Genomic DNA, 25,927 nt, shown 5'->3' on the forward strand with positions numbered 1-25,927 from the left:
GTATTTTTGATAAGCTTATATGTAAATTCTACTAGTTTAAAATCTTTTTAGTGAGGTGCATATGTTTTAGATAGCTAAAATGAATGGTTCCACGAGGACTAAGCAGGGAAGAAAGTCAATTTGGATGTTTAAATTCAGATCTATCTTAGCATTCATTTCTGTTTATGAAGCATTTGGCACAGCAGTAAAGATGCATCAAGGGACCAATGTCCTAAACTAGCAGAGCAATTCAAACCTCCTTTGGGCCAGGCTGGCAGGGGCTGGATTGGGCAAATGCACCTCCAACAAATCAAACCCCTCCCAACAGTGCTGCTGGTCTCTTACCAGCCTTCCACTGGCCACTACCTCTGGAGTAAAAGCAGTAGAGCTCCCCTTTCCCAGGAGTGGGGAAGAGGCTGGGCTGGCCAGGATAAATTACCGTATTTTCCCGTGTATAAGACAAGGTTTTCATATTAAAATTAATTCTTAAAAACTGGGAGTTGTCTTATACACGGATAGTGCAGAGGGGGACGTGTGATTGGTGGCCACAAGCAGTAGATTACAATCAGTGATTCAGTGGGTGGTTGGATAGTGCAGCAAGGCCTGCTGGCGATTGGCGGCTGCTGGCAGCGAGCGGGCAGGCGATCGGTGGCTTCGTAGAGGCGTTTGTTTGGCAGCGACGGTCAGGCGGGTGAACGAACGTTGGCAACCCCCCCATAGAAGCTCAACAACTATGGGCAATCTCCCCCCATTTCCTCAATTTGTAGTCCCCCAAAATAGGGGTTGTGTTATACACGGAAAAATACGGTCTATCCCAAGCCATCCCTGCTGATGCCACATAGTGGCCTTGGGCCCCATTTGGGCCTGGTCACTGCTCCAGCTCCAGACTGGCACAGCAATCTGTCTGCTCTCCCCAATGCACAGCACAGCTGGTCTTGCCACTCCATAAAACCCGTTTGTGCCAGGGAGGAGTTTAGATTGCTCCCTACATAGCTAGCACAAAAACAGACTGCGTCACACCTGAAGCAGTACTGAAAAGGCTGTACAAATTGACTAATATTACATCTTCACGTATCAGGAGGGGCAGAAACAGGGACTACTGAGAATAAGATGTAAACCCTGCCAAACTAATAGCAAGGTGACCAAGCATATACTTCAAACCTAGAGCAGTTCGCCATGCCAGAAAAAGCGAATGACCGCAGTATGAACACTGGTTGGCAAATCAACTAGCAGCCTTCCAGGGCCCAGCAAATTTCTCTCCAGTTCCATTTGTCCTTGGGAGATCTAGTGACAGATCGGCCACCCACTATGGCAACATTATTCCAGAAAGTCTATGAACATGGGATAGGTAGTTTAACTAAGATACCAGGGATCTTGATAGCAAAAGCTCACGCGCCAAGCGCACCAAGTTATCTAGGAATCTTTTCCCATAACCTTGGAAGCACCTCTCTGAAGGGATAAACATTTCCCCACATTGTGTCAGTGTCGTAGTAGGTTGTATTAGCAAGCAAGGAACTTCGTTAACTGGTTTAACATACTTAGTTGCTGGGTTAACATACTTTCGCTGATCTTCATTGTTTGCGGGCAATAAACCATGCTCATTTATGGGTAACAGATGCTACAGAATACCGTAGGTCATAGGATCAATATGACTGTTCCAAACAATTTAATTGGAAAGTGTCAATTAACATCACCTTTGCTGAGCTATTTTAAGACACTCCATGGAGCTTGGACAGAAAGACCGAGTTTTTCTTTAAATAGCAAGCCAATGTGTCCTTATCATATTGCTTTTTAGAAATACCACTATTCAATAAACTAAAGCTCAAACCACCCTTGGACACCCTGCAGTGTTAGAAACTGAGATATGAAAGCTAGGAGCCAAATAGCACCTTAAATTTAGGTTATGGGCGCAACAATGGAATGTCCAGGTATGCTTTTTTATAACAAGAATACAAAGCTGAAAATGAACTACAGCTAAAATACTATGTTCATTTTTCACATGGTCTAGTCCTTCCCCTGCCCACCCCCCTTATATTCTTAAGAGGGTCTCTTCTCCAGTCTTCAGAGAGGAGCTAGAATTGGGGAGGGAGAAAAGGGTCCTCCTTTCCTTCCACTCTGCGGTTTTAATCTGAAATCTCAGGGTGCAGTATTGTGTCCAGAGCTCAAAAACTGCTTGTGCTAATGAAATTCCCTGTCGCAAAATGCACTGAGAACAATGGAAGTTTCGAACACTGACAGACACTCTGTCCAATTTCCTATGACTAGTACCATTCAGCTGCTTTTAAACCAATTTCTAAGGAAGCCTGACACTCTAGAGATTGCTAAAGAACTTTAAAATTTCATACACATGTATAGTGAGAGATTACCAGGACAGTGAGAGAAATAAAAGGAAGTGGTGAGCAAAAAGGAGAGAAAAGTCAAGCTTTTTTTTTTAAAAAAAAGGAAGTAACATTGCTGATTTTAGGAGCTGCAATTATTCCCATCCCAAACAAAAACTGCTAATGAGGCACTTTAAACAATGCAGTCTATCACATAAGTTTTTCAGATAGAGAAAAAAACATGAAATGTTGCTATTCATCACATTATTTCAATCCATGCTGATGCCATGACAAGTATTTAGAAGTAAGTAGTTGTATGCAGAAGAAAAATGTATTCTTTTTTTCTGCCAGATAATATACTGATCGTTTTTTTAAAGGGCACAATCCTATGGACACTGGGAGGGATCTGAGCCCATAAAAATTTCCAGATCTTCCTCTCTGCAGGCAAAGAGAGACTACCCTGTTACAATCAATGAAATCACTGATGCTGTTACTTTTCTGCCTTTGGTTCTCTGGCAGCAGGAGTATGTATTTCAAGGGAGTGTCGGGGAAGCAAAGTGTGCTATACTTGATGTCAGGGGACTGCCATCGCAACAGGGGAGGGGGGCAGGAGAATACAGAGAGCCTCTGACGCTGCTGAGGAGCATCTCCTCCTCCAGCAGCAAGGGAAGCCACACCTCCAGTGGAGCAGAGCGGGAAGTGGATAGCCAGGCGAGGGGAGGGCTCAAAGATGCGACTGAGAGCCCAAGCGCCTCACCTAGCCCGGCTGGCCAGGAAACAGACATGCCATTTCCGTCGCCCAGCTTGCGCAGAAGGGTGAAACGTAAGGAGGGGAGGCGGAGATTTGGGGTGTCTAAGTTCTTATGTTTGGGGGAGAAACCAGAAGGGGCCACTCCCGGAATCTGCAAGTGACTGAGATGGACATGAACTTTGGGGTTCTGCACTGTAAATAGTTTGCACCAATAAAACTTGTAAAAGACAGGTTGGAGTCCTGCCTGGTTACTCGTGAGCAACCACTTCCGACCTGACATTTGTCATCAGGGCATCTTAAGCATATGCGGCACCGGGGTGCAAAGATCCACCCGGCACCCCTAGGTTGTCCAAAGTTGTTGACTTTTTTTAGGGAGAGAACCGCCAAAGTTGTTGACCTTTTTTAAAGAAATAGCTGTTTACCCGGTTGTGGGGCATATGAAGGTGGGTGCGGGTGGGTTCCATGCTGGGGGGGGGGACACAAAATGTTGGGTGGCACAGTCGCAGCGCTGTACACCCGCTGCCTCCCCCCCCGAATGGCGGCTAATTGTTTTGGCCGGACGTGTAGCACGCGTAATGTGGGTACTGCATGACGCATCCCATTGTGTGTGCCAAGCTGAGGGTTCCTTTGCTGGCTTTTCTGCTGTTGGCGCACGCTCCCAGTACCACCCAACGTGGGGTGCCAGCACAGAACAATGGGGAATGCAAGTGGCAGCGGAAGAAAAATCTCCAGATGGGATCCGCGCACTCATATTCATCAGGTTTTGTTGCTGCCATCGGCAGATCCTGCCCGGAGATATTTCCTCTGCTGCTGCTTGCATTCCCTATCATTCCGCACTGCTACCCCACCTTGGGCAGTGCTGGGAGCATGCGCCGACAGCGGAAAAGCCAGCAAAGGAACCTGCAGCTCAGTGCATGCAACAGGATGTGTCATGCAGTGCCCACATTATACGGTGCTCTGGGCACAGTGCCGAAACAGTTAGCCGCCATGCAGCTGGGGCAAGAGCCGACAGCCAAGCAGAGCAGAGCCCGTTGGAGCGCCGCAAGCGGCTCGGTGAGAGTTTGGGGCTGAGCGTTGGAGTCCGGGAAAGAGCCACCCGCAGCAGAAGACCCCGTGGTGCTCCGACAGGCTCTGCTCTGCTGTCAGCAGCTCTTCCCTGGACTCCAACGCTTGACCCTGGACTCTCGGCCTGGTGCCGTGCACCCCTAGCACCAACGGTTAAGGCGGCCCTACCTGTCATGTTGCTGGAGTGAGGGAAAACCAATGGGAAGCAAAGTTTTTAAAAGATGAAAGGTATAGGGGGAAGGAAAATGCAGATTACACACACACACACACACACACACTTATTTTGCTCTGCTGGCACAGGCTTGGCAGTTCTTCTACCTTTGCTCCTTCCTACCCAACCGTAGAATTGCTCTTCCTGATTCTTCAGTGGAGATCAAAATAGCTGCTTAGTCTCATGCAAAGTAGTGAGTGATACAGATGTTCCACTGGGCTTGCATTATTATTTTCTTTGAACAACCTTTCTGACATTCTTGCAAACTGTTCTTTGTTTTAAAAATTGCCATGCAGCACAGATGAGGAAAGGAGAACAGACGAAATAAAAGGAGGAAGTGGGAATGGAGAAGTGATCAAAACTAATTTCATAGCACTCTGGACCCTGACCATTATCCTGAAGCAAAGCAACTGAAACATGACCAGACCTCTGATATAACTGATTTTTCTGTAGCTTTGGTTGTAAACTTACAAAAGTCCAAATCATAAACAGTGTAATCCTAAGAATGCCTTTTTGGAAGTAAGTTCTGTTGAATTCACTGGGGATTACTACCAAGTAAGTGTACCTAAGAATGCAGCCTTAGTCAATGGTAGTATGCTTTTTACCCCCTCACTGACAGCTACTCTACAGGAAATCATTCACATTCCACAGAAGTGTCCTGCATTTTGAGTCACTATTTTCTAAACACCAAACTATTTCTAGAAGTCAGCTGAATGCTTTCCCAGAAACCCTGGAAGTCTCAATGAGTCTGGATTGAAAGAGAATAAGTTACATAAGAACAATTTCTCTGCCTCCAAAAGCAACGACTTTTGAGTTCGTTGTCATTGTGATAAACCACTTTCTAACTATACAAAGCATAAGATACATGCATAACTCTTTCAAGCCATGCATTCAGAAAATGTAATACTCCTGTTTAAAGAAAATATTAGAACAAAAGGAACAATATGCAAGTTAAAACATAAAACTTATTTATTATTTGCTGTTCTTAACTACAAAAAAGGCATTTCACATTTATGGTGCAGGAAAAAAAGTTACTACTACTTTTATTTTTTTTTACCAATGACAGTATATAGCCACATGTGTTGTGCCAGAGATTTAAAAATCCAATTAACAAAATCCATCACAATGATAAATACATCCAACTTCGATATCTGAAATATTAACTTCTACGACTAAAGCACTTCTGCATGTAAGTTAATTTCATAGCGTCTGTATTCAGTTTCAGCTTTTAATTTTAGAATATCTTACTATATATAGATTTACTAGATTTAGGGTTCAAGTGCAAGGTAACAGTAAATGGCTTGTTTATTCACAGAGAAATGAGACCATAGTATGAATAACGTATTGAGGTTAAAACTTCAAACAAAGCTATTAAAAATGGATGGTGGGGAAATGGTTCAGAGTAAGATTCAAGTAAAATCTTCTGGCTTTCTCACAAGTGAAGATGCACTTTACCAATTGCTTTTATTCAGATTTTTTTTTAAAAAAAAAAAAGAACAAAATGAACATTTACAACAGCATAACCATCGCTTTTAACAACCTAGCAGCTGAAAGCAAGTTGCACATCTCAATGGTATGCATCCAATACATAGTTGTTTCACAGTCAGATTTGCCTTAGTGTTGTATGGAAAGTAACACAGCAACACTGGGTCAAAAGTTGAAACACTGACTGGCAGTAGAGATTAAAAACATGAATTTCATTCTCTCCATTTCTGAAGTTCTATGCAAAGGTAAGAGACACCTTGCTTGAACACAATAATGGATTATCTTCCTTTCAGGCATTACAGACAAAGGATTGTATCCAACACTGTCTGAACACAAGTGGGACATCCACTTCCACAACAGAACTTCACTTTCCTCTCCTCCCCCTACAATCCCATGCTTACCCCCAAAATTTGCTACCAGTCACTCTGATGTCACAATGACATCAGGTGACGGACACATCTCAAAGTGCAGTGCTGAAGAACCTGACAATCAACTAGTTGTTGAGGGCTTTGGAACCTCTGGCCCACAGGCCAGATTTGCCCCACCATATCTTCCCATTTGGGCTGCAGAGTCATTTCAGCAATGATCCGCCTTACCAGGGCAGCTGGGCATGGGCTGGTCAAAACAGCCTTGTGGGCCAAAAGGTGGGCCAAATCAGTCCCACAAGCAGATACTCACTACACCAGGACAGAGGAACAATTTTAGTCAACGCTGCAGCCACTAAGTCATGAAGCACTGAATGAACATGGGTATTTGTGCCAAGAGCTTGCATGTGTGAATGGGACATCATAGGCAACAGCGAATAAAACCCATAGAGCAAGGGGTGCTGGACACCAATTCCCATCAACCCCAGCCAGCACGGCCAAAAGTAAGAGACAATGGGAGTTGGGAGTCCAGTGAAATCTGAAAGGGCATGTAGTTTAAAGCCTACATGTAAAAAGCTTGCCACCATTTAGCACAGAGAGAGTGAGAGAGTTAATAGTTGCTTTTCTGTGTAAGAATGAACCATAACGCAAAATGTCTGAGATGAAATACTGTAAATAACAAAGCCATATTTTTGGCTTCCTTCCAGACTGGGATCAGGAAGTTGTCAAGGGCTCTAGGTTCCATGAGAGCCAACTCATAGCTCATCAGTATCATCCACCAAACCCATATAAGAAATCTTGCATTTCTTGTGTGTCCTCTAACTGCTGCTGCAAGGTTAAGCTCACAATTAAACTGCAGTTAAATTTACTGGTTAGCCATTTTATCTTGCACTGCACTGCTGTTTTATTGTTTTGGTAGTTTTGTAATATTTGTAGCAATACCAGCCAGCCAGTGAAGTGTGAGTTACAAGTTTCATAAACAAGCAGACTACTTGAGTTCTGCAACTTGTTCAGCTGCAAATTATGAATATTTAGGACTACCAAACACACACCACAGATATTTACTTCTGCCTAATAACAACCTAATAAGAGATAAAAGGAACAACTGGCAAGTTTGGCCTTGGAGATCAAAACGAAGCAGGGCAAAGGCTAATAGAGTTCTGTCAAGAGAACAAGCTGGTCATCACAAACACGCTTTTCCAACAACACAAGAGACGACTCTACACATGGACATCCCCAGATGGGCAACATCGAAATCAGATTGATTATATTCTCTGCAGCCAAAGATGGAGAAGCTCTATACAGTCAGCAAAAACAAGACCTGGAGCTGACTGTGGCTCAGATCATCAGCTCCTTATAGCAAAATTCAAGCTTAAACTGAAGAAAGTAGGAAAAACCACTGGACAGGTAAGATACAATCTAAACCAAATCCCTTATGAATACACAGTGGAAGTGAGGAACAGGTTTAAGGATTTAGATTTGCTGGACAGAGTGCCTGAAGAACTATGGATGGAGGCTCGCAACATTATACAGGAGGCAGCAACTAAAACCATCCCAATGAAAAAGAAATGCAAGAAAGCAAAGTGGCTGTCCAACGAGGCCTTACAAATAGCGGGGGAGAGAAGGCAAGAAAAATGCGAGGGAGATAGTGAAAGATACAGGAAATTGAATGCAGATTTCCAAAGAACAGCAAGGAGAGACAAGAAGGCCTTCTTAAACGAGCAATGCAAAGAAATAGAGGAAAGCAACAGAACGGGAAGAACCAGAGATCTGTTCAAGAAAATCGGAAATATGAAAGGAACATTTCGTACAAAGATTACCATAGAATCATAGAATCATAGAATCATAGAGTTGGAAGAGACCACAAGGGCCATCGAGTCCAACCCCCTGCCAAGCAGGAAACACCATCAGAGCACTCCTGACATATGGTTGTCAAGCCTCTGCTTAAAGACCTCCAAAGTAGGAGACTCCACCACACTCCTTGGCAGCAAATTCCACTGTCGAACAGCTCTTACTGTCAGGAAGTTCTTCCGAATGTTTAGGTGGAATCTTCTTTCTTGTAGTTTGGATCCATTGCTCCGTGTCCGCTTCTCTGGAGCAGCAGAAAACAACCTTTCTCCCTCCTCTATGTGACATCCTTTTATATATTTGAACATGGCTATCATATCACCCCTTAACCTCCTCTTCTCCAGGCTAAACATGCCCAGCTCCCTTAGCCGTTCCTCATAAGGCATCGTTTCCAGGCCTTTGACCATTTTGGTTGCCCTCCTCTGGACACGTTCCAGCTTGTCAGTGTCCTTCTTGAACTGTGGTGCCCAGAACTGGACACAGTACATAATAAAGGACAAAAGTGGTAAAGATCTAACTGAAGCAGAAGACATCAAGAAGAGGTGGCAAGAATACACAGAGGAATTATACCAGAAAGATATGGATGTCTCGTACACCCCAGGTAGTGTGGTTGCTGACCTTGAGCCAGACATCCTGGAGAGTGAAGTCAAATGGGCCTTAGAAAGCACTGCAAATAACAAGGCCAGTGGAAGTGATGGTATTCCAGCTGAACTGTTTAAAATTTTAAAAGATGATGCTGTTAAGGTGCTACACTCAATATGCCAGCAAGTTTGGAAAACTCAGCAGTGGCCAGAGGATTGGAGAAGATCAGTCTACATTCCAATCCCAAAGAAAGGCAGTGCCAAAGAATGCTCCAACTACCGCACAATTTCACTCATTTCACATGCTAGCAAGGTTATGCTTAAAATTCTACAAGGAAGGCTCAAGCAGTATGTGGACCGAGAACTCCCAGAAGTGCAAGCTGGATTTAGAAGAGGCAGAGGAACCAGAGACCAAATTGCAAACATGCGCTGGATTACGGAGAAAGCTAGAGAGTTCCAGAAAGACATCTACTTCTGCTTCATTGACTATGCAAAAGCCTTTGACTGTGTTGACCACAGCAAACTATGGCAAGTTCTTAAGGAAATGGGAGTGCCTGATCACCTCATCTGTCTCCTGCGAAATCTCTATGTGGGACAAGAAACTACAGTTAGAACTGGATATGGAACAACTGATTGGTTCCAAATTGGGAAAGGAGTACGGCAAGGCTGTATATTGTCTCCCTGCTTATTTAACTTATATGCAGAATTCATCATGCGAAAGGCTGGGCTGGATGAATCCCAAGCCGGAATTAAGATTGCCGGAAGAAATATCAACAACCTCAGATATGCAGATGACACAACCTTGATGGCAGAAAGTGAAGAGGAATTAAAGAACCTTTTAATGAGGGTGAAAGAGGAGAGCGCAAAATATGGTCTGAAGCTCAACATCAAAAAAACGAAGATCATGGCCACTGGGCCCATCACCTCCTGGCAAATAGATGGGGAAGAAATGGAGGCAGTGAGAGATTTTACTTTCTTGGGCTCCATGATCAGTGCAGATGGTGACAGCAGTCACGAAATTAAAAGACGCCTGCTCCTTGGGAGAAAGGCGATGGCAAACCTAGACAACATCTTAAAAAGCAGAGACATCACCTTGCCAACAAAGGTCCGTATAGTAAAAGCCATGGTTTTCCCAGTAGTGATGTATGGAAGTGAGAGCTGGACCATAAAGAAGGCTGATCGCCGAAGAATTGATGCTTTTGAATTATGGTGCTGGAGGAGACTCTTGAGAGTCCCATGGACTGCAAGAAGAGCAAACCTCTCCATTCTGAAGGAAATCAGCCCTGAGTGCTCACTGGAAGGACAGATCGTGAAGCTGAGGCTCCAATACTTTGGCCACCTCATGAGAAGAGAGGACTCCCTGGAAAAGACCCTGATGTTGGGAAAGATGGAGGGCACAAGGAGAAGGGGACGACAGAGAATGAGATGGTTGGATGGTGTTCTTGAAGCTACTAGCATGAGTTTGATCAAACTGCGGGAGGCAGTGGAGGACAGAAGTGCCTGGCGTGCTCTGGTCCATGGGGTCACGAAGAGTCGGACACGACTAAACAACAACAATAACAACCAGCGTACACATCTACAAAATTCCAGACAAAGTTCTTAACAGTCCAATCCCATCCAAAAATCCACTTTGTTCAATGGGATTTGATTCAAGATGACTATAAATGTACCTAGTCTCTAAACCAATACTGTTCTGCAGCGCAAAAAGTATAGATTTTGGATTATGTTTCTAGGTTGCATAAAGACTATGAGTGTCACACTCAGAAGGGGCAACATATTTGATTACAATGGGTCCAAGTATAACTAACGTTGAATAGCATCCTCTGTTCTAGCAACTAGCTAAGATGCATGTTATTTCAGGAAATATATTTATTTCAGAATAGGAAAACTAATTTAAAGCCATTCTTTTCTTGCAGATTTAAATTACTTTGATTTAATATATTCTACCAATAGATCTCTTCAATGGACTACATTCACACAAGCAACTACCAAGCAACAACTGTGCAATTATTTGTACATTTATGCAAGAACTACCCTATCTATTTAAACTTAAATTGAAGCCATAATTTGAACCCCTGCCACATCATTTTATGACTCATCTAATCCAAATTAGTTGTTCCCCACCTCCACAGATACAGAAAGTTTATTATTCTTATGCATGCAGACTAAAATATTTTTTGGGTTCTGAGTAAACTATTCAACTGCAAGTGACTGCCACAAAGCACTAGCAACTTCTGTTTACATTTCCATCCATTTGTCAAGGCAAACATATACTCAAAACTATTCTTGAAAAGTTTCAGCTGCAGTTTCTTTTAATTGTTTTACGCAGTGCTTTTTTCTGGAGGTACACAAACCCCTAAACATTTTGTGAATCTAAGTTTGGCCTTATTCAGGGACAGTATTTCAACATGAGTAGGAAAATGAGAGTACCCCTAAACATTTTCTTTTAGAAAAAAAGCACAGGTTTTAGGTACTGTGGGAACTCTTCAGGGCAGGGTAAAAATGATTATCTTGCTATATAATGTTTTTGTAAGGAAAAAAGTGGCCATGCTGCAAGTCACACGGCAACAGCAGGCAGATTCAGCCAGCAAAGCAGGCAGGCTGAGGGTGTGAGTGGGCTGACCAGCACAGCGAGCAGGCAGGTAGCCCAGGAAGACCTTTCCATGCTCCTTGTGTCACCACCCAGCACCCAATCTTTCCTTTGCACCCACAACAGGGGTCTGAATGTGCAAGCAGCCCAGCTGAGCAAGCAGGCAGGTCTTTCCATGCTCCCCACCCTTGCTGCTGCTGCTGCTGCCACCCACAATTCACTGAAACCTCCCCACTCCACATCCCCAGATAACTTGCTCCAATCTCAAGATCCCACTGCTACTGGCAGAGAAGAGGGGAGGAGAAGAGAACTCTCCTCTTCACCCCGGGCAACCGCACACTTCATCCTGCCGGTGTCACAGAGCATGGGGAGAAAGACTTTCTCCTCTTCATTCCCCTCTCCTCTGCAAGGGGCAGAGCAGCAGGATCTTGAGATTGGGGTGATCTGTGAAAGGGTGGGGAGGAGAGAGTTTCCAGCAGACTGTGGGGGAGAGGAGAGTTTGGGGCAAACCATGGGAGAGGAAGATTGGGGAATGGGGTGGCAGGTGGGGAGCTGAAGTAGCTGGGAGGGGTCTGGGAGGGCTGAAGGACCTGTGAGGGACAGTGGGGTTGGCAGGGTAGGCAAGCAACACTAGCAGGAGTGGAAGTCCCTAGTAAACAAATTAACATTAAGCTGGACTACCTTACAGAAGTCTGCTCTATGTAATTCCAAGGACAAAATGGGAAAAGATTTGCATATCATTTTACAGACGCTCACCTGCTGAATTATCTTGGAGTCTTTCTGTACGTTTTCTTTTGGTGGGACTTTTCCAAACAACTTCCAGCCAGGAGCACTGTGGACAGCAGGTTTGAGTTCCTTTGTCCTTTTAGCAAAGAAGTTCCTGTTAAAAAACGCACAAAGAAGTTTAAAACTGAAGGTGGGTTTGCTGGAGTTGATATCAATTTCTTAAACCTAAATATCAAGATTAACAATTAATCACAGCTACTTTCTACAGAGTGGGACACGGGTGGCGCTGTGGGTTAAACCACAGAGCCTAGGACTTGCCAATCAGAAGGTCGGCAGTTTGAATCCCCGCGACGGGGTGAGCTCCCGTTGTTCGGTCCCTGCTCCTGCGAACCTAGCAGTTCAAAAGCATGTCAAAGTGCAAGTAGATAAATAGGTACCGCTCCGGATGGAAGGTAAATGAAGTTTCCGTGCGCTGCTCTGGTTCACCAGAAGCGGCTTAGTCATGCCACATGACCCGGAAGCTGTACACTGGCTCCCTCGGCCAATAAAGCGAGATGAGCGCCGCAACCCCAGAGTCGGCCACGACTGGACTTAATGGTCAGGGGTCCCTTTACCTTTTACTTTCTACAGATTGTTTTTTGGGGTGGGGGGGTAAGGAGAGGGAAAGAGACTGCTATATCAAAACTTATGAAATTAATATTTTTTTAACTTTCCCTTGGTCAGGCCTAGTTAACAGCACAACACTTAGGAGGAGGTAGGTGACTGGGGGCTCCAGGTAAGCTGTGGAGAAGGAGTCAGGACACGACAAAAGAGCATCACATCAACTATCCTGCTCTGCAGCTGCAGCCCACGTCACACCAATGCCACCACGTCAGAGGAGAGAGGTGGGTGGGTGGCCCAGGCAAGCCATGGAAGAACAAGTCTAAGGGGAGAAGAGTATGGCGTGCTGTAAGGAAAAGGAGTTGGCAAGAAAACTGACCTAAGTCCCATCTCCTAGCCAAGTAATATTGAAGTAAGCAGTTACTCTTACTTTTTGGTCCATGTTTGCAAAATAAAAGAAAGAATGGCCTCCCTGCTAAAGATTTCTGATTTATAGCATCTTGCTGAAGGGAGGCCCTTTATCATTAGAGTGAAGCCTATTATCATTAAACATAAATAGTGAGATTTCAGTGTATTTTTCTTTTTGCTTCAAGGTATACATTCTAGCAGAGAAAGGGCTAGGAAGACATGCACAAGTCAAAAACAAGTACCAGTTTGCCTAACCATCTTTAAATAAGAAATACCGTATTTTGGGGACTAGATTCTGAAATTTGATTGTGGTTTCTGTAAGATTTAAATGTGTGGGCATGGCAGCAAAAATAATCCATGCACAGTCTGGGGGGTGGACAAGTTCCAGGGAGAAACAGTAATCTAATGTTTGGCAAGCATTTAGCACTTGTATCGACATGAAATTGAGCTTGTGTAATCAATGTTATATGGTTATGTATCTTTAGTTGGCTACCTGGTTTTGCAAGGAAGCATTTATGCCTGATGAGCAATTTCTCATTCTGTGTGAGCAGCAACAGCCTTCCCCCAGAATGTCTAGGAGTGCTTTTTTATAGCAAGAATACAAAGCTGAAAATGAATGAACTGCAGCTAAAATATTATGTTGATTTTTCACATGGTCTAGTCCTTCCCTTGCCCACCCCCCTAATATTCTTAAGAGGGTCTCTTCTCCAGTCTTCTGAGAGGAGCTAGAATTGGGGAGGCAGGAAAGGGTCCTCATTTCCTTCCACTGCAGTTTTAATCTGAAATCTTAGGCACGGTATTGAGCCCAGAGCTCAGAAACTGCTCATGCTAATGAAATTCCCTGTCGCAAAATGCGCCAAGAACAATGGGAGTTTCAAATACTGCTTGCTAGTTATTCACAAGGCTGATGTACAAGTACTAATTTTATGAACTATATTTCCTTTCCAACTGAGAACACAGGGCTGTTCTTCTTGCTTCCTTTTTGTTGGCAAAAATTAGGTAACACCTACAGAATAGTAGCATTAGCCTTCCTTGCATAATTTTCTATTGGAAAGTGAAAATACACATTCCAGTTCTGTGGGAGGAGGACGAATGTTGTAATGCAAAGAAGCAACCACAGCAGAGAAGCCTGCCAAGCAAGTCCATGAGAGGACTATCCCTCACTGCAAAAACCCCTAGACAGTGATGGGAAATCTGTCACCTACACAGAATACAAACGATAAACCTTGGTGAATCCATCCAATCTCAGCCTAGCTGTACAGTCCATATATTTTGCTCAGGGCTGGAAGAGCTAAAGTTGATGCAACAAATGCTGTTCTGCTGTCATGAACATTTTATATTTGAATTGTCTCCAATGATTAAGTAGCTTTGATTTAACTATTTTAGTGTTTAATAGTAATTTAACTGGCATTTATACTAGGTAGAAAGAGGTGAACCAAGAAAGCATGGTTTTTTTCACCATCTATGAAAATGTAGGCACACCGTTGCCATTTGTGTAACATCAAAATACTGTCATAGCGTTTAAGAAACTTTCAACTAAAGGTATCCTGCTCTAGCAGACACAGTGTATAACATTTTTAAATTTTATAAAAAGAATTGCCACTGCATTGGCACATTAGTCACCCAACTAAGCAAGCAAACCCCTCCCCCCCCCCAATATTTCAGGTCCAAATAATGCATTTTGTAGCACCTGTAACAGGGTATCGTCACCTATCAAAGTCAACCTGGACACATAAACAGCAACCAGTTGTGGCTTCTCTGCACAGCCTTGGGTGTCAACAGGCCCCTCCCTTTATTTCTCTTGTCACTGGCAGCAGATACGAAGCCAGGGAAGGCGCATGAGTGTGTCTTAGAACATGGGAGGAAAGTGGAAAGGTGAAGAAAGTATGCATAAGCAGCCATTATGGTGCTATACTGCTCTTTCTATGTAGACCAGTACTCCCAGCCGTACCTAAGCTGCCAATCCAGGCACTGGAAAATGGACAGAAATCTTGATAGCACAATGGCAACATGAGGCTTATTTTTCCAGCTCAGTCGTCACCATCTGCCCTGCCCCAAAGCTTCTAAGCCCCACAACACATATTACTTTGTCACTATGCAGATGAGGCAACCCTGGAAAACACTTTGCAGGGAGAAAACCTATGGTTTGATAGGAAAGAATGACGTGTCATGGAGGGGTGAATGAATTGTATCCTGTTTTAACTGACCTACATATGAAATATTTAATGCTGCTCCTATTGTAAACTTCTTCCATTCTGGTTTTGTACTGTGTAAGCCATCTTGAGGGGACTATGTTAAAAAAACCAACTCACTACTTTATAAATGAACAATCAAAATGTACAGGTTGACAATTTCTGCCACATTTAGGTGTTAGTCCCCAGCACCATGGAACTGCTTACATGTTTGTCGTTAAGAAATCAGTAGAGCAAGTCACATCTAAATCTAACCTGAGTTTTGGTTCCAAAGGTACAAGTATTATGTCACACACACACACGGACAGACGGAACAAAGTCACCTTTTACACATAATGAAGCTATTTGAACTTTGTTTCACGAAGCTGAAGTAGTTCAGAGTGTTTTATTCTTGCTGTTAACAAAGCTTCTGCTCCATCTAATCCAAGGTTATGGTCCAGAATTAACCTCCCACTCACTTGCCCTGGCAAGCACCTGCAAAGGAACTGTAGAAACCGGGCACTTAAAATGTGCATTGACCTAGGTTAGAATAAATGAGTGAAGCTGAATCTGCAGCCGTGGTTGTGGTTCTCTGTTATAACATTAACTAGCAGGACCAGGTGTGCAGAACCTTTGGCCCTCCAGAGGTTGCAGAACTGCAACTCCTATCATCCCTGACTATTGACCATGGTTGCTAGGGCTGATGGGAACCATAGTTGAGCAACATCTGGAGGGCCACAGATATCCCACACCTGTAATGAATCGAAGTCAAGAAGAGGAATAAGCAATGTTATATTCTCTGCTTCCAGGTCATAACCTGTGTTTAACAAAACACAGAACTAAATTGCCTGAATGTGCAGTTTAAATGTTAGTTTTTCCTAGTTCCCTGGCCTAGCTCTCAGGAAGGTGGTAAGGCTATGTCTGAATGAACAGTCTGAGTGTGTGTGTGAGTGTGTGTGTGTGTGTGTGTGTGAGAGAGAGAGAGAGAGAGAGAGAGAGAGAGAGAGAGAGAGATGGCAGTATGCTTTCCCATGTAATATGTTTGTCCCACAAAGAAATTAAGTATGGGGGTGGGGGAGAGACTGTAGCCTAGCCCTCTCCAACATGCTGACTTTCTATGTAGAGAGGACGACATCATACAGTTGTGGCATGCAGGGCAGGAGGAGAATATCTCCAAAGACCACAGCAGTTGGGTATCTTCCGGGCAGCTATTGAAGCAGAAGGCGAACCTTCAGGGGAAAAGGAAGAAGATGTAGGGAGTTGAGTCTGCTTTATCGGCTGAATTTCCTTCTCCCTTTGGCACTGATACTCTTTAGACTTGCCAATTAACTTGAAAAGCCCCGGTCTCTCTGCTCCTGCACCTTTAACAACCATAAATTATATTGTGGGGGCGGAAGCAGGGGTAACATTAATAGGGGGTCATGCTGATTCCCGTGCCCTATGTCACCCAATGAGCGGGTTGTTAGATGTAGAAAAGAAAAAGCAGCTGCCACAAGGGTTGGCAACCCTAATTTCACTTAACAGCCTTACAATAGGAATGTTGCAGGTCCATTTGTACCCTCTTAAATGGTGTGTTATTTCTTATTGATGAGGTTATTTCTTCCTCTCTTACTTACTAAGGGCATTTGTACCACGCTCTTCAGTCAGGAAGACTCCTAGAGTGGCTTGCATATACAGTCTGTTTAAATAAGACAGACCCTGCCTGCACTGCGGGCTGACAACCTAAAAGACATGACATACAAGGGAAAGAGGAAAAAAGCAAACTCAGCTGCCAATTCTTAAAATTTAATAGTTCTTATAACCAGATGGAAACAGTTCAGGGGCCTTTCAAAAGAGCTGATAGAATGAGTCCTGCTGCTCATCTCACTGAGTTTTCTCATTTTCAAGTCTGCCCAATAAGAGAATTGTCAACACAGCCTTCTCAAAACATAATAAAATGCAATTAACAAAAAAGGGCCACCTGCTTAACAGATGCATTTAGGCAATATGGGTATGCTATCCTGTGGTTAGTTTTAGCCTCATCACTACATTGGAACTAGACGGCTGTCATTGTCAGAATAGTGGCTCTTGCTCCCAGGTTTATCTGTTCACTGAAAGAGACACATGGAGTCCGTCCAACTTAAGCTACCATTCCACATTACAAGTATCCAACTGGTAACAAATTATTTTATTTCTTTATTTTTAAATAGATGTATGAACTGCTATTCACACGAAGAAACAGCAAAGCGGTTTGCAATAAAATATACATAAAACCAGTGTTTTTTTTCTATAAAAAAATGTTTAGGGGTATTCTCATTTTGACTCAAGAAAATCACCATTTTATAGTTCAAATCAGGAAAAATAAACACAGTAAATGGACAAAAGTACAAAGATTCACAAAATGTTTAGGGGTATGCGTACCCCTGTGCCCCCCCCCGAAAAAAGCACTGCATAAAACCATAGGGTAAAAACCATCACTGGTATTTTACTTTCTATTGTCTAACTCTAAAGGGAAACTTACACTGGTGCTTGTTACATTACTTCTTTAGCACATCAGGAAGAAGCCTAAAAGTAGAAACACAGCAGAGAATTCTGCCCCTGCATTCAAACACTATCACCAAGAATTACTTACAGAGACATTCCGTCAAAGTAAAAAGTGATGAAGAGGTCTTAAGTATGCCCCTAATGCACCTCTAAAGTAATTAAGGTAGAAGCCCTGCGTTTACCAAAGCACATCATAAGGACGCATGGCTGGTTCTTCAGATGCAGTTAAGCTTTATATCACGTTAATAGGCCATCACTGCATCACAAAACAAAATTTTCATTTTGCTAACTTTTCCATGCTACCCTGAAAAAGAAAGTGGATTCATGTCCTTAGATATCTGCAATTGTAAGTGTGGTATCCAACAGTGTTAAGCAATTTTTAGGAGTTTATTCTCCCCACACTGAAGCCTGCCACTTCATCCCCTGTACAGTGGTACCTTGAGTTACAGACGCTTCAGGTTACAAACTCCGCTAACCCAGGTATATTACCTCGGGTTAAGAACTTTGCTTCAGAATGAGAACAAAAATAGCGCGGCGGCAGCAGGAAGCCCCATTAGCCAAAGCGGTACCTCAGGTTAAGAACAGTTTCAAGTTAAGAACGGACCTCCAGAACGACTTAAGTTCTTAACCCAAGGTACCACTGTATCTGCTGCAGCAGGGGCATATGGGGGGGGGGGAGATGGACAAATTGTGGAAGAAGAGTAAATGAGAGGTAGGTGAGCATCACAGGGACAATAAATAGTATAAGACATCTTCAGACACTCCCATTGTTGTACTACAGTCACCAGCTACAGTCCTATGCATTGTTTCTACTTAACTGTGCACAGAACTAAAGACACAAATAACTTGCAGTTCTAGAGAAACAAGTCTCACCAACATGTAACAGAGGTGTAGGGAACTTAGATCCAACAGATACCCGTCCTCTAACTCCCATCAACCTCAGTCAGCATGGCCAATGGCCAGGATAAAGGAAGTTGTGGTTAAACAACATCTGGGGGCCACAGGTGCCCCACACATCCTTTAAAAGTTACACAGAAAATCAAAGTTAGTTTTAAACTAATTAAAGTTTACAGAGTTGGGGGGGGGGCGACCCAGGGTGGGGAAAACATTCATAGCTCCTACTATTCACCCCTACACATAAACTGAATTTCTGGCAGGCCAGGGCATTGTCCAGTTGAAATAAAGATGAAAAGAATACTGTGACAGTAATTCAGCCTCCACATATAGGAAAGAGAAACATTTATACCAGGAGAAAGTTTCATCTATGAGCAATATGAATTTAAATTTCAAAACACTTCATTTCGTCTTTGCTACCAGAACTACACTAACAATGGCAATGTTAGTGTACAATGGCAGGGGACCACCAAGAAAATAAATTGTGGCTTTTAGCCTCTATTTGTGTCATTCTAATTTGTTTTAATTGGAACAGAATTAGATTCCCGAAGAACCACAACTACAAGCTAGAGGCACAGTGAAACATGCCTCTGCACATTATACTACTTCAACATTCAAGTTTAACAACTTCTCAAGTAGGTTATGTGGAGTACTATCCTCATACAAGCCTGTAATTGAATGTGGAAAACAATTTCTCACCCATTCCATTTAAAGCAGGTAAGACTATTTAGAACACATTTCTGTGTATTTCTCTGTTGTCTTAGAGCACTAATAGATATGTTTTTAAAAAGTGAACAATGGGAAATGAAATATTTTGCATGTTGTACTCAGAAGTTCTACCATGTTCAACAGGGTTTGTTCCCTAGTAGGTGTGTTTCAGATTGAAATCATAGTTACAGATTTCACAGTAATACAGGAAAGGTATAATAGCTAGTATAAGAAAAACGTATTTTATATATTATGATATCTTTGTTTGAAACAGTCTTCATAAGATGTCCAAGAAAGCATACTGTAGCTTTTAACACTTATATTTAACAATTTCTGCTTTTCTTTACTCACTGGTCTTTTTTGTTCATAAGCTCAAAATCCCAATGTGCAGCCCTGTGTGATTAATACTGAATGTTCAATAAAAGTATTGAAAAGAAGAAGCTTGATGTCAAATCAGAAAAGTGTAAGCCAATTTAAAAAGTAAAAACACTTGCCCCAATTAGTGCTCACATGGCAGGATACTTTAAGTGCCCCAGCAATGATTTTCAGATTTTTAGATATTCAAAATACAATACTTAACCCTCTAGAAATCAAAATGCAATGTCATTATTGAGACACAGTTGCCCCAAGCTTCTGAGCAAGATTCAATGGCTTTTTAAAATGTCAAATAATGAAATATAACTTATTTCATTGAGTCCTAATTTTAACATCCTAATTGTTATGAGTCTCTGTACCAGGAATCCCAGTGCTTAATTAGTAATAGGGTTGTGGCACAAAGCTCGTGTCCTTGGAACCTGAGACCCCTAAAGTTGCTGTAATGCAATTGCTAGGAAGAATGCTTGAGAGACACTCGCCAGTCAGTCTCCAGTGACAGAGAATTATTATCCACTACTAATACAACGCATGGGTCAGAGATAACCAGCTTCCAATACAGATTCCAGAATTCAGACTCAGCAGAGACAGTATTTGGTAGGTTTGCTCCTCTATTTTCAGCTGTAAAACTGACCTAACCAAATGAATTAACCTAGATATATTGTATCTTCTTTAAAAGCCAGATCACCACTTACATTTACAAAATTCAGCAAGTATCAACATAGCTCCACCCATGCACAAGAGGAAGGTATCAAGGGGCTCAGAAAAACCACACGGTTTGCAGAAGTACAAAACCTTAAAAGAAAAAACGTGGGGAGGGAACCTCACAAACCGCTCAATAAGGACTAAGCACACTCAATGGCCACAAAATGCTGCTTTGACTATTGAGAGGATAGAAAACGGAGGACGAGACAGAATAGAGTGGCTAGAATAATGAAAAGGAGTATTCCACACTACAATTATTTTGTTGCACGTCTCACTTACACAGAAGCACTATCAGTGAATCGCTTAACAAGCTATAACTCAAGCAAATGTATTCCTATTCTACATCATGTTAGTTGTAAGCTTCTGAACTACCATGTCTCCTCTGAGTTGACCAAAAAGCTCCAAAAGGAATGTGGTTGGTTGTAGGAAGAACAGTGATGCGAGTTTTCCCTGAACATTTTGAATTGAAAGATGCTTCCTATACAAATTAGGGTAATTTGGATACAGGAATTTGCATCTGAGAATTACCCTAGCTGCCAAGCTTGCCTAATATTTATCTGTAGCTATGTCAGTTTCATTCTGTCAGTTTCACAAGCATCAAATCATAAATTTGCTCAATTTTTATGGACTTTTTAAAAAACCAAGCCCACAGCATTTATATTGTACAAACCCTGGCTACAGCTCAAGGTTAGACATGGAGTGCAAGTCTTGGTTCAGGTGACGTGTTAAGCCAAACTTTACTTAGCTTGGTGTAGCGCAAAACTGGGGAAGAGCAAAGTGAATATACACCCCTCGCTGGGCATCTGGGCGATCTCAGTAAGCCATAGTTTAGTTTACTGTGACATCTAAACCAAGTCAGCATGTGTCACAAGCATAAAAAGATAGCCATAAGAAAATGCAAAGAGCGTTCCAAGTTATTCCCAGAGATTCAATGGAAGATATCATCTCTTCCTGTTCTATGAACAAAGCTTGAAACTACTTGACATCATCACCTATATTTATAAAAAGTGTTTTTTAAAGTGATGTTTTCCTATTGGAACTCGCCAGACCATGAAATAATTGTTGAATACAAAATGAGGAACGAGAACAGCCAACATTTGCGATGGCTTTAGAATCTTAAAGACCCAATATTTACACAGACTTTTGGTATCTAAGTAATTTCCCCAATAAATTATCATCATAACTTCACTTATACTCAGGAAATGCAATCAGAAAACATCAATGAAGGATACTGAAGGAAGTACTAAAAAGCAGATCAGAACAGAGTTTAGGGATAGCAACAGTACAATCCTACAACCACCTGTTAGGAGATAATGGCATCTAGGGAAATGTGCACTAGCACCTTCTTCTACCACATGAAGTTGTATTATGAAATGGTAAGCAGTTCAGGCAGAGAGGAAAAGTCAAACCAGTAATTAATACTAGAGTAGCTGTTCAAACACATTTGAGGTGTGGTGAGAGCCAAGCCAGAGAGAAACTAGAAAAACTCACCAGTAAATAACAGAATGACATTAATGGTTACACAACACAAGACCGACACACTATGATGCAGCGTCAGTGTGCAACACTTTCACCAATCCTATCAGGGCAATGACATAACTGTTTGTAATCTATGTTATATTCAATTGGGCTTGTCCATTCTAGCACCTCCCAGCCCTTTCAGTCATGCTAAGCTTGAGGGAACTAATTTGCACCCCGTCAGATGCCTCACAAATGTAACACAGAGTCCACAGTATGTGGAAAAAAATAAGGTATCCCTAACATTATTTCACATAGCACTAAATGCTAAAATCAGCATCGAGTATCTGCCATAAACAATCAGTACTAAGACATAGTTTCAATATCCAGGAAGCAAATGATGCTTTTTGAAAACTGGCAGATGAGAGAACTAAAACCCCATCGGAGAAATGAATAATTTAAAATGGTATATTACTTGCATTCCACTATAACAATCCCAATACCCATCAAGTCTTCCATCATTGTGACCAGAGAAACCAGCTATGTATAAAAATGTGTTGATTTTTCAAGTCCAGGCTACAACATAGCCACAAAACCTTACTTCATTCTTGGCTAACAGTTGTTCAACTTGGAACATCTCATTTCTGCTTGCAGAAAAGAAAAGAAAAAAAGAAAAAAAGAATCAAAGCTGGCTTACGAAGGGAACATTATCTTCTCCATTATTGTAAAAATAAAAAAGTTAAGTTTTGAAATTCACATGCAGCAAAGATTATTAAGGGAAAATAATCAATTGCTATACAACGAAGTATGCACAAGGCAGGAAGTTATTAGAATGCCATTAGCATTTTAACTAGACAAAATAAGCATTGCTCCCAGTGGCTACTCAAGTGTTCTTGGATAGTCACTCCAGAAAAATGCAAAGGCACTAGACAAGCCCAATCAACTATGTGCTAGTTATTTGGGCAAAAGATTTCTGCATTTCAGGGGGCTGGACTAGATGACCCTTGTGATCCCTCCCAGCTCTTGTGATTCTATGAGTCTGTTTATCAAGGTATGTCCTTTAAAGATGCCACAAAGAGCAGTGTACATTTGGGCAAGTACATGATACATTCCTCTTTTGTGACACCTGAGAACAATATTTTACTAAACAGCAATATATAAATGTTTGTACAGTATCACTATGCTGAATTGTTTCCCTTTCTCTTCTAACTAGACAATTATTTAATCAAACATAGGAGAAAAGATGCAACAAGAGGCAGCTTTAGTATTCAATATGATATGCGTAGTAAAGCAAACAACTTGAGACTCCACAATTTAGCAGGACATCTTGCACAGAACGCTATCACAATTTCTTGTTGACAGTTCAGAAAATAGATTAGTGAAGCTGAAAAGCATAAAATGCTACTGCATGCTTAGTCAAATAGATTCAACTGAGTAGAGGCAAAAGCATCATAGAAAACGTCATCCTTCATGTATAAGCATTAAATAAGATACCAAAAAAAAAAGGTTTTTTATTACTGCATCTTTACATTCATACCTCACCTTTCCTCCAAAGAGTTCAAGGTGGCATAAACAGTTCTCCCATTTCTCTATTTTATCCTCAACAAGCATGCAGGGTAAGTTAGGCTGAGATGTAGTGACTGGCCCAAGGTCACCCAGTGAGCAGAGGTCACTAGGTGAACAGGGATTTGAACCTGGGTCTCCCCCTTCCTCGTCTAACACTCTAACCACTATGCCAGACTGACCACACTTTGGATTTAGGCTACCCATGAGCTCAGTAAGACAAGGGCAAATTCTCTCTGAAGGTTCTTTACACACACACCCCTCATCTTTAAAATCTTCTCATCAAAAACAGGTCCTTTACAAAGGGTGCTTAAGCATACCTTGGCCACTGCTACTTTCCTCTTCCAAAAGAGTTATCACAACCGTTTTAACTTTTAAAAAGGAGTTCTTGTTGCAGTTCAGCTTCATAAGACTTAACGATACACCAAGCTACAATTCTACTAGCCAGGGGAAGGGGGTGGGCAAAAGAGCACACCTGGGAGAGTACACTGCAGGAAATGGATCTGAAGGGATACAGAGTCAAGACACCTTGACCGTAATGGCCACAACTCTCAAGCAAGAGGTTTAAGGTTTAAAATGACAGCTCCGGCACCGTTTCAAAGCCTGCTTCCAGAGCGGGTGGGGGGGGAGGGGGATTCCGGCTGGTTTCCTCTCCTATTAAGTTACAAGGTTACGCTCTCCTCCCGCATGCGGCAGCCCCTTTTCCCCGCAGGAGTCCCGGGGAGCGGCCGCGTGAGTCACTCACCTCGTGAAGAATTCGGCGAAGCTGGAGCTGGCGAGGCCTCCCAGCCGCTTCGCCCGGTCCCCTTGCTCGGAGCCGGCGGCGGCGGCAGCTGCATTGGCGCCGGAGGCGAGGGCGGGCGGCGGAGGCTGCTGCGGCTGCAAATGCTCCGGGGCGCTGCGTCGGCGGCTCACCTCGAAGGTGTTGCGGGAGTTGAGGTTGATGTCCATGAAAGCCAGCGAGGGCAGGCACGGGAGAGCCCTCGCCGACGGGGAGGCCAGGCTCTCCGCCTCCTCGGAAGCCGGAGAAGGGCTCCCTGAAGCGGACGACGACGACGAAGAGGGCGAGGGAGACATGGCCGGGGCGGCGAGGCCGCAGCTCTTCAGCGACAGAGGCGGCGGCGGCGGCTCCTCCTCGAGAGCAACCGCGCTCTGGGCCACCGGCAGGAAAAAGGCGCAGCCGCCGTTGTGGAGCGTCGTGCTTTGCGAAGCCGGAGGCTCCGAGGGGCTCGACGTGCCCCCCTGAGGCGGCGCAGGCGGCGGCGGCAGGAGGAAGCCGGCGTCCCCGTTGGTCATCCTCCCTGCGCCGCAGGCGTCCCCGTTGGGCGGCCTCTTGCCGGCCAGGTAGCAGCGCAGCCGGGCCCCGGGGCCCTCTCGGCTGCCGTCCGCTTCCGCGTCGTCGTCGTCGCCGCCGCTGCCGCCCTTCGCCTCCTCCTCCGGCGACGCCGCCTCCTCCTTCTCCCGGCCCGAGGGAAGCAAGGATGCGCCGCCCTGAGCTCCGGCATCCTCCGGCCCAACCATTTGCCGACGCAGAACCCCCGGGGAGCCAGCGGCGCGGCTGGGAGCGGGGAAGGGGAGCGGGGAAGGGCAGGGGGAGGAGGAGGAGGCGGCCCGGCCCCTCACGGTGGCGCACAGGGACCGACGGGGCGGGGCGCCGGCTGTTGCTGCTGCTGCGCTCCTCGGCTCCACCAGCCGGTCCTGCTCAACGCAGCCGACTACGGTGATGGTGGCGGCAGGAGCGGCCTAAGGGGGGCCCGGCTCGCGCAGGCGCACGGGGACCTCTCGGCGGTCATCGCCGCCGACCATAGAGACGACGTTGCTGGCGCGGAAGTGGCGCCTTGTAAACATCCGGCCCTCTGACGCCCATGGCTGGCTGATGGAAGGCTCGCAGGTTTACCGTATACCATCTAAGGCTCCCGCCTATAACAAAGGGCGGTACGGTATTGTTACATATCCCTCTTGGTAACCAGCCCGTTGGGGCAGCTCAGCCAGCCTTGCCCTGTTTCCCGTATTCCACTCGCAGTGCGCGTGTGTAGCCGGGAAGGGACACCCGTCATTTTTTTCCCAGTATCCCGGGTGACAGGCAGTGTCAGCTGCTTCTTAGTCTCCCTCTGCAGAGTTCATTATCCAGCCACCGGAGCCCATTGATTTCAGCGTCAGGTATCACGTGCTACGGTATGGGGCTGGATCCAGACTCAGGTTGGCTGAGCTTAAGCTGCCCTCGTAACCCTGCTTAACTCAAGAGGACTTGCTTCTGAGTACAAGCACGGGTAGTTCCCACCCGTGGAGTTTAAGAAATTACTGACTTGCTCCACTAATTTCCCGTGTAGCCTCACCTCAACTAAAAGTGCAAACCAATGCTTGGAAGTACTGCGTGTTCGTAAAACACTGTAAATGATTGCAGGCTTCATCTGCATCCAGCCGAAGGCACGTGTTCAAGCGTCTCCTGCTAACATCAAAAGAACTTTGTCTATGTAGGCAGTGAGGTGGTAAAATGCACTGTACCAGAACTCAAGTTGGGGGTTACAATTTCTGGATGCCCCCAGCCACCCTGTGTAAATCCCCTGCAGTTAGAAACCAAAACTCTTATCCTAAGGATAAATAAA

The 25,927-nt window shown here is 44.0% G+C and overlaps 1 protein-coding gene and 1 long non-coding RNA gene across 4 annotated transcripts in view; both read right to left on the reverse strand.

The window, feature by feature from the left end:
* Window positions 1-25,702, reverse strand: part of TBC1D12 (TBC1 domain family member 12) — a 49,291-nt gene extending 23,589 nt beyond the window's left edge. The window contains exons 1-2 of one of the 3 annotated variants that reach the window (XM_082222059.1): window positions 24,067-25,695; window positions 11,950-12,073 (exon numbers count right to left, since the gene is read on the reverse strand). In XM_082222059.1, the coding sequence (XP_082078185.1) occupies window positions 11,950-12,073; window positions 24,067-24,842 (900 nt within the window). In that variant the 5' untranslated portion in view covers window positions 24,843-25,695. Of the gene's footprint in view, window positions 1-11,949; window positions 12,074-24,066 lie in introns of all 3 variants that reach the window. The other 2 variants (XM_082222061.1, XM_082222060.1) reach the window with 2 other exon arrangements.
* On the reverse strand, window positions 5,812-10,510 carry LOC309532220. The gene is made up of 2 exons (XR_014219665.1): window positions 10,168-10,510; window positions 5,812-7,256 (listed from the first exon to the last, which is right to left on the reverse strand). It is a non-coding gene; the product is annotated as an uncharacterized lncRNA (long non-coding RNA).
* Window positions 25,703-25,927: the final 225 nt, after the last annotated feature.

The sequence above is a fragment of the Podarcis vaucheri genome (genome assembly GCF_965113315.1).
Source record: "Podarcis vaucheri genome assembly, chromosome: 5".
NCBI classification, from domain to species: domain Eukaryota; kingdom Metazoa; phylum Chordata; class Lepidosauria; order Squamata; family Lacertidae; genus Podarcis; species Podarcis vaucheri.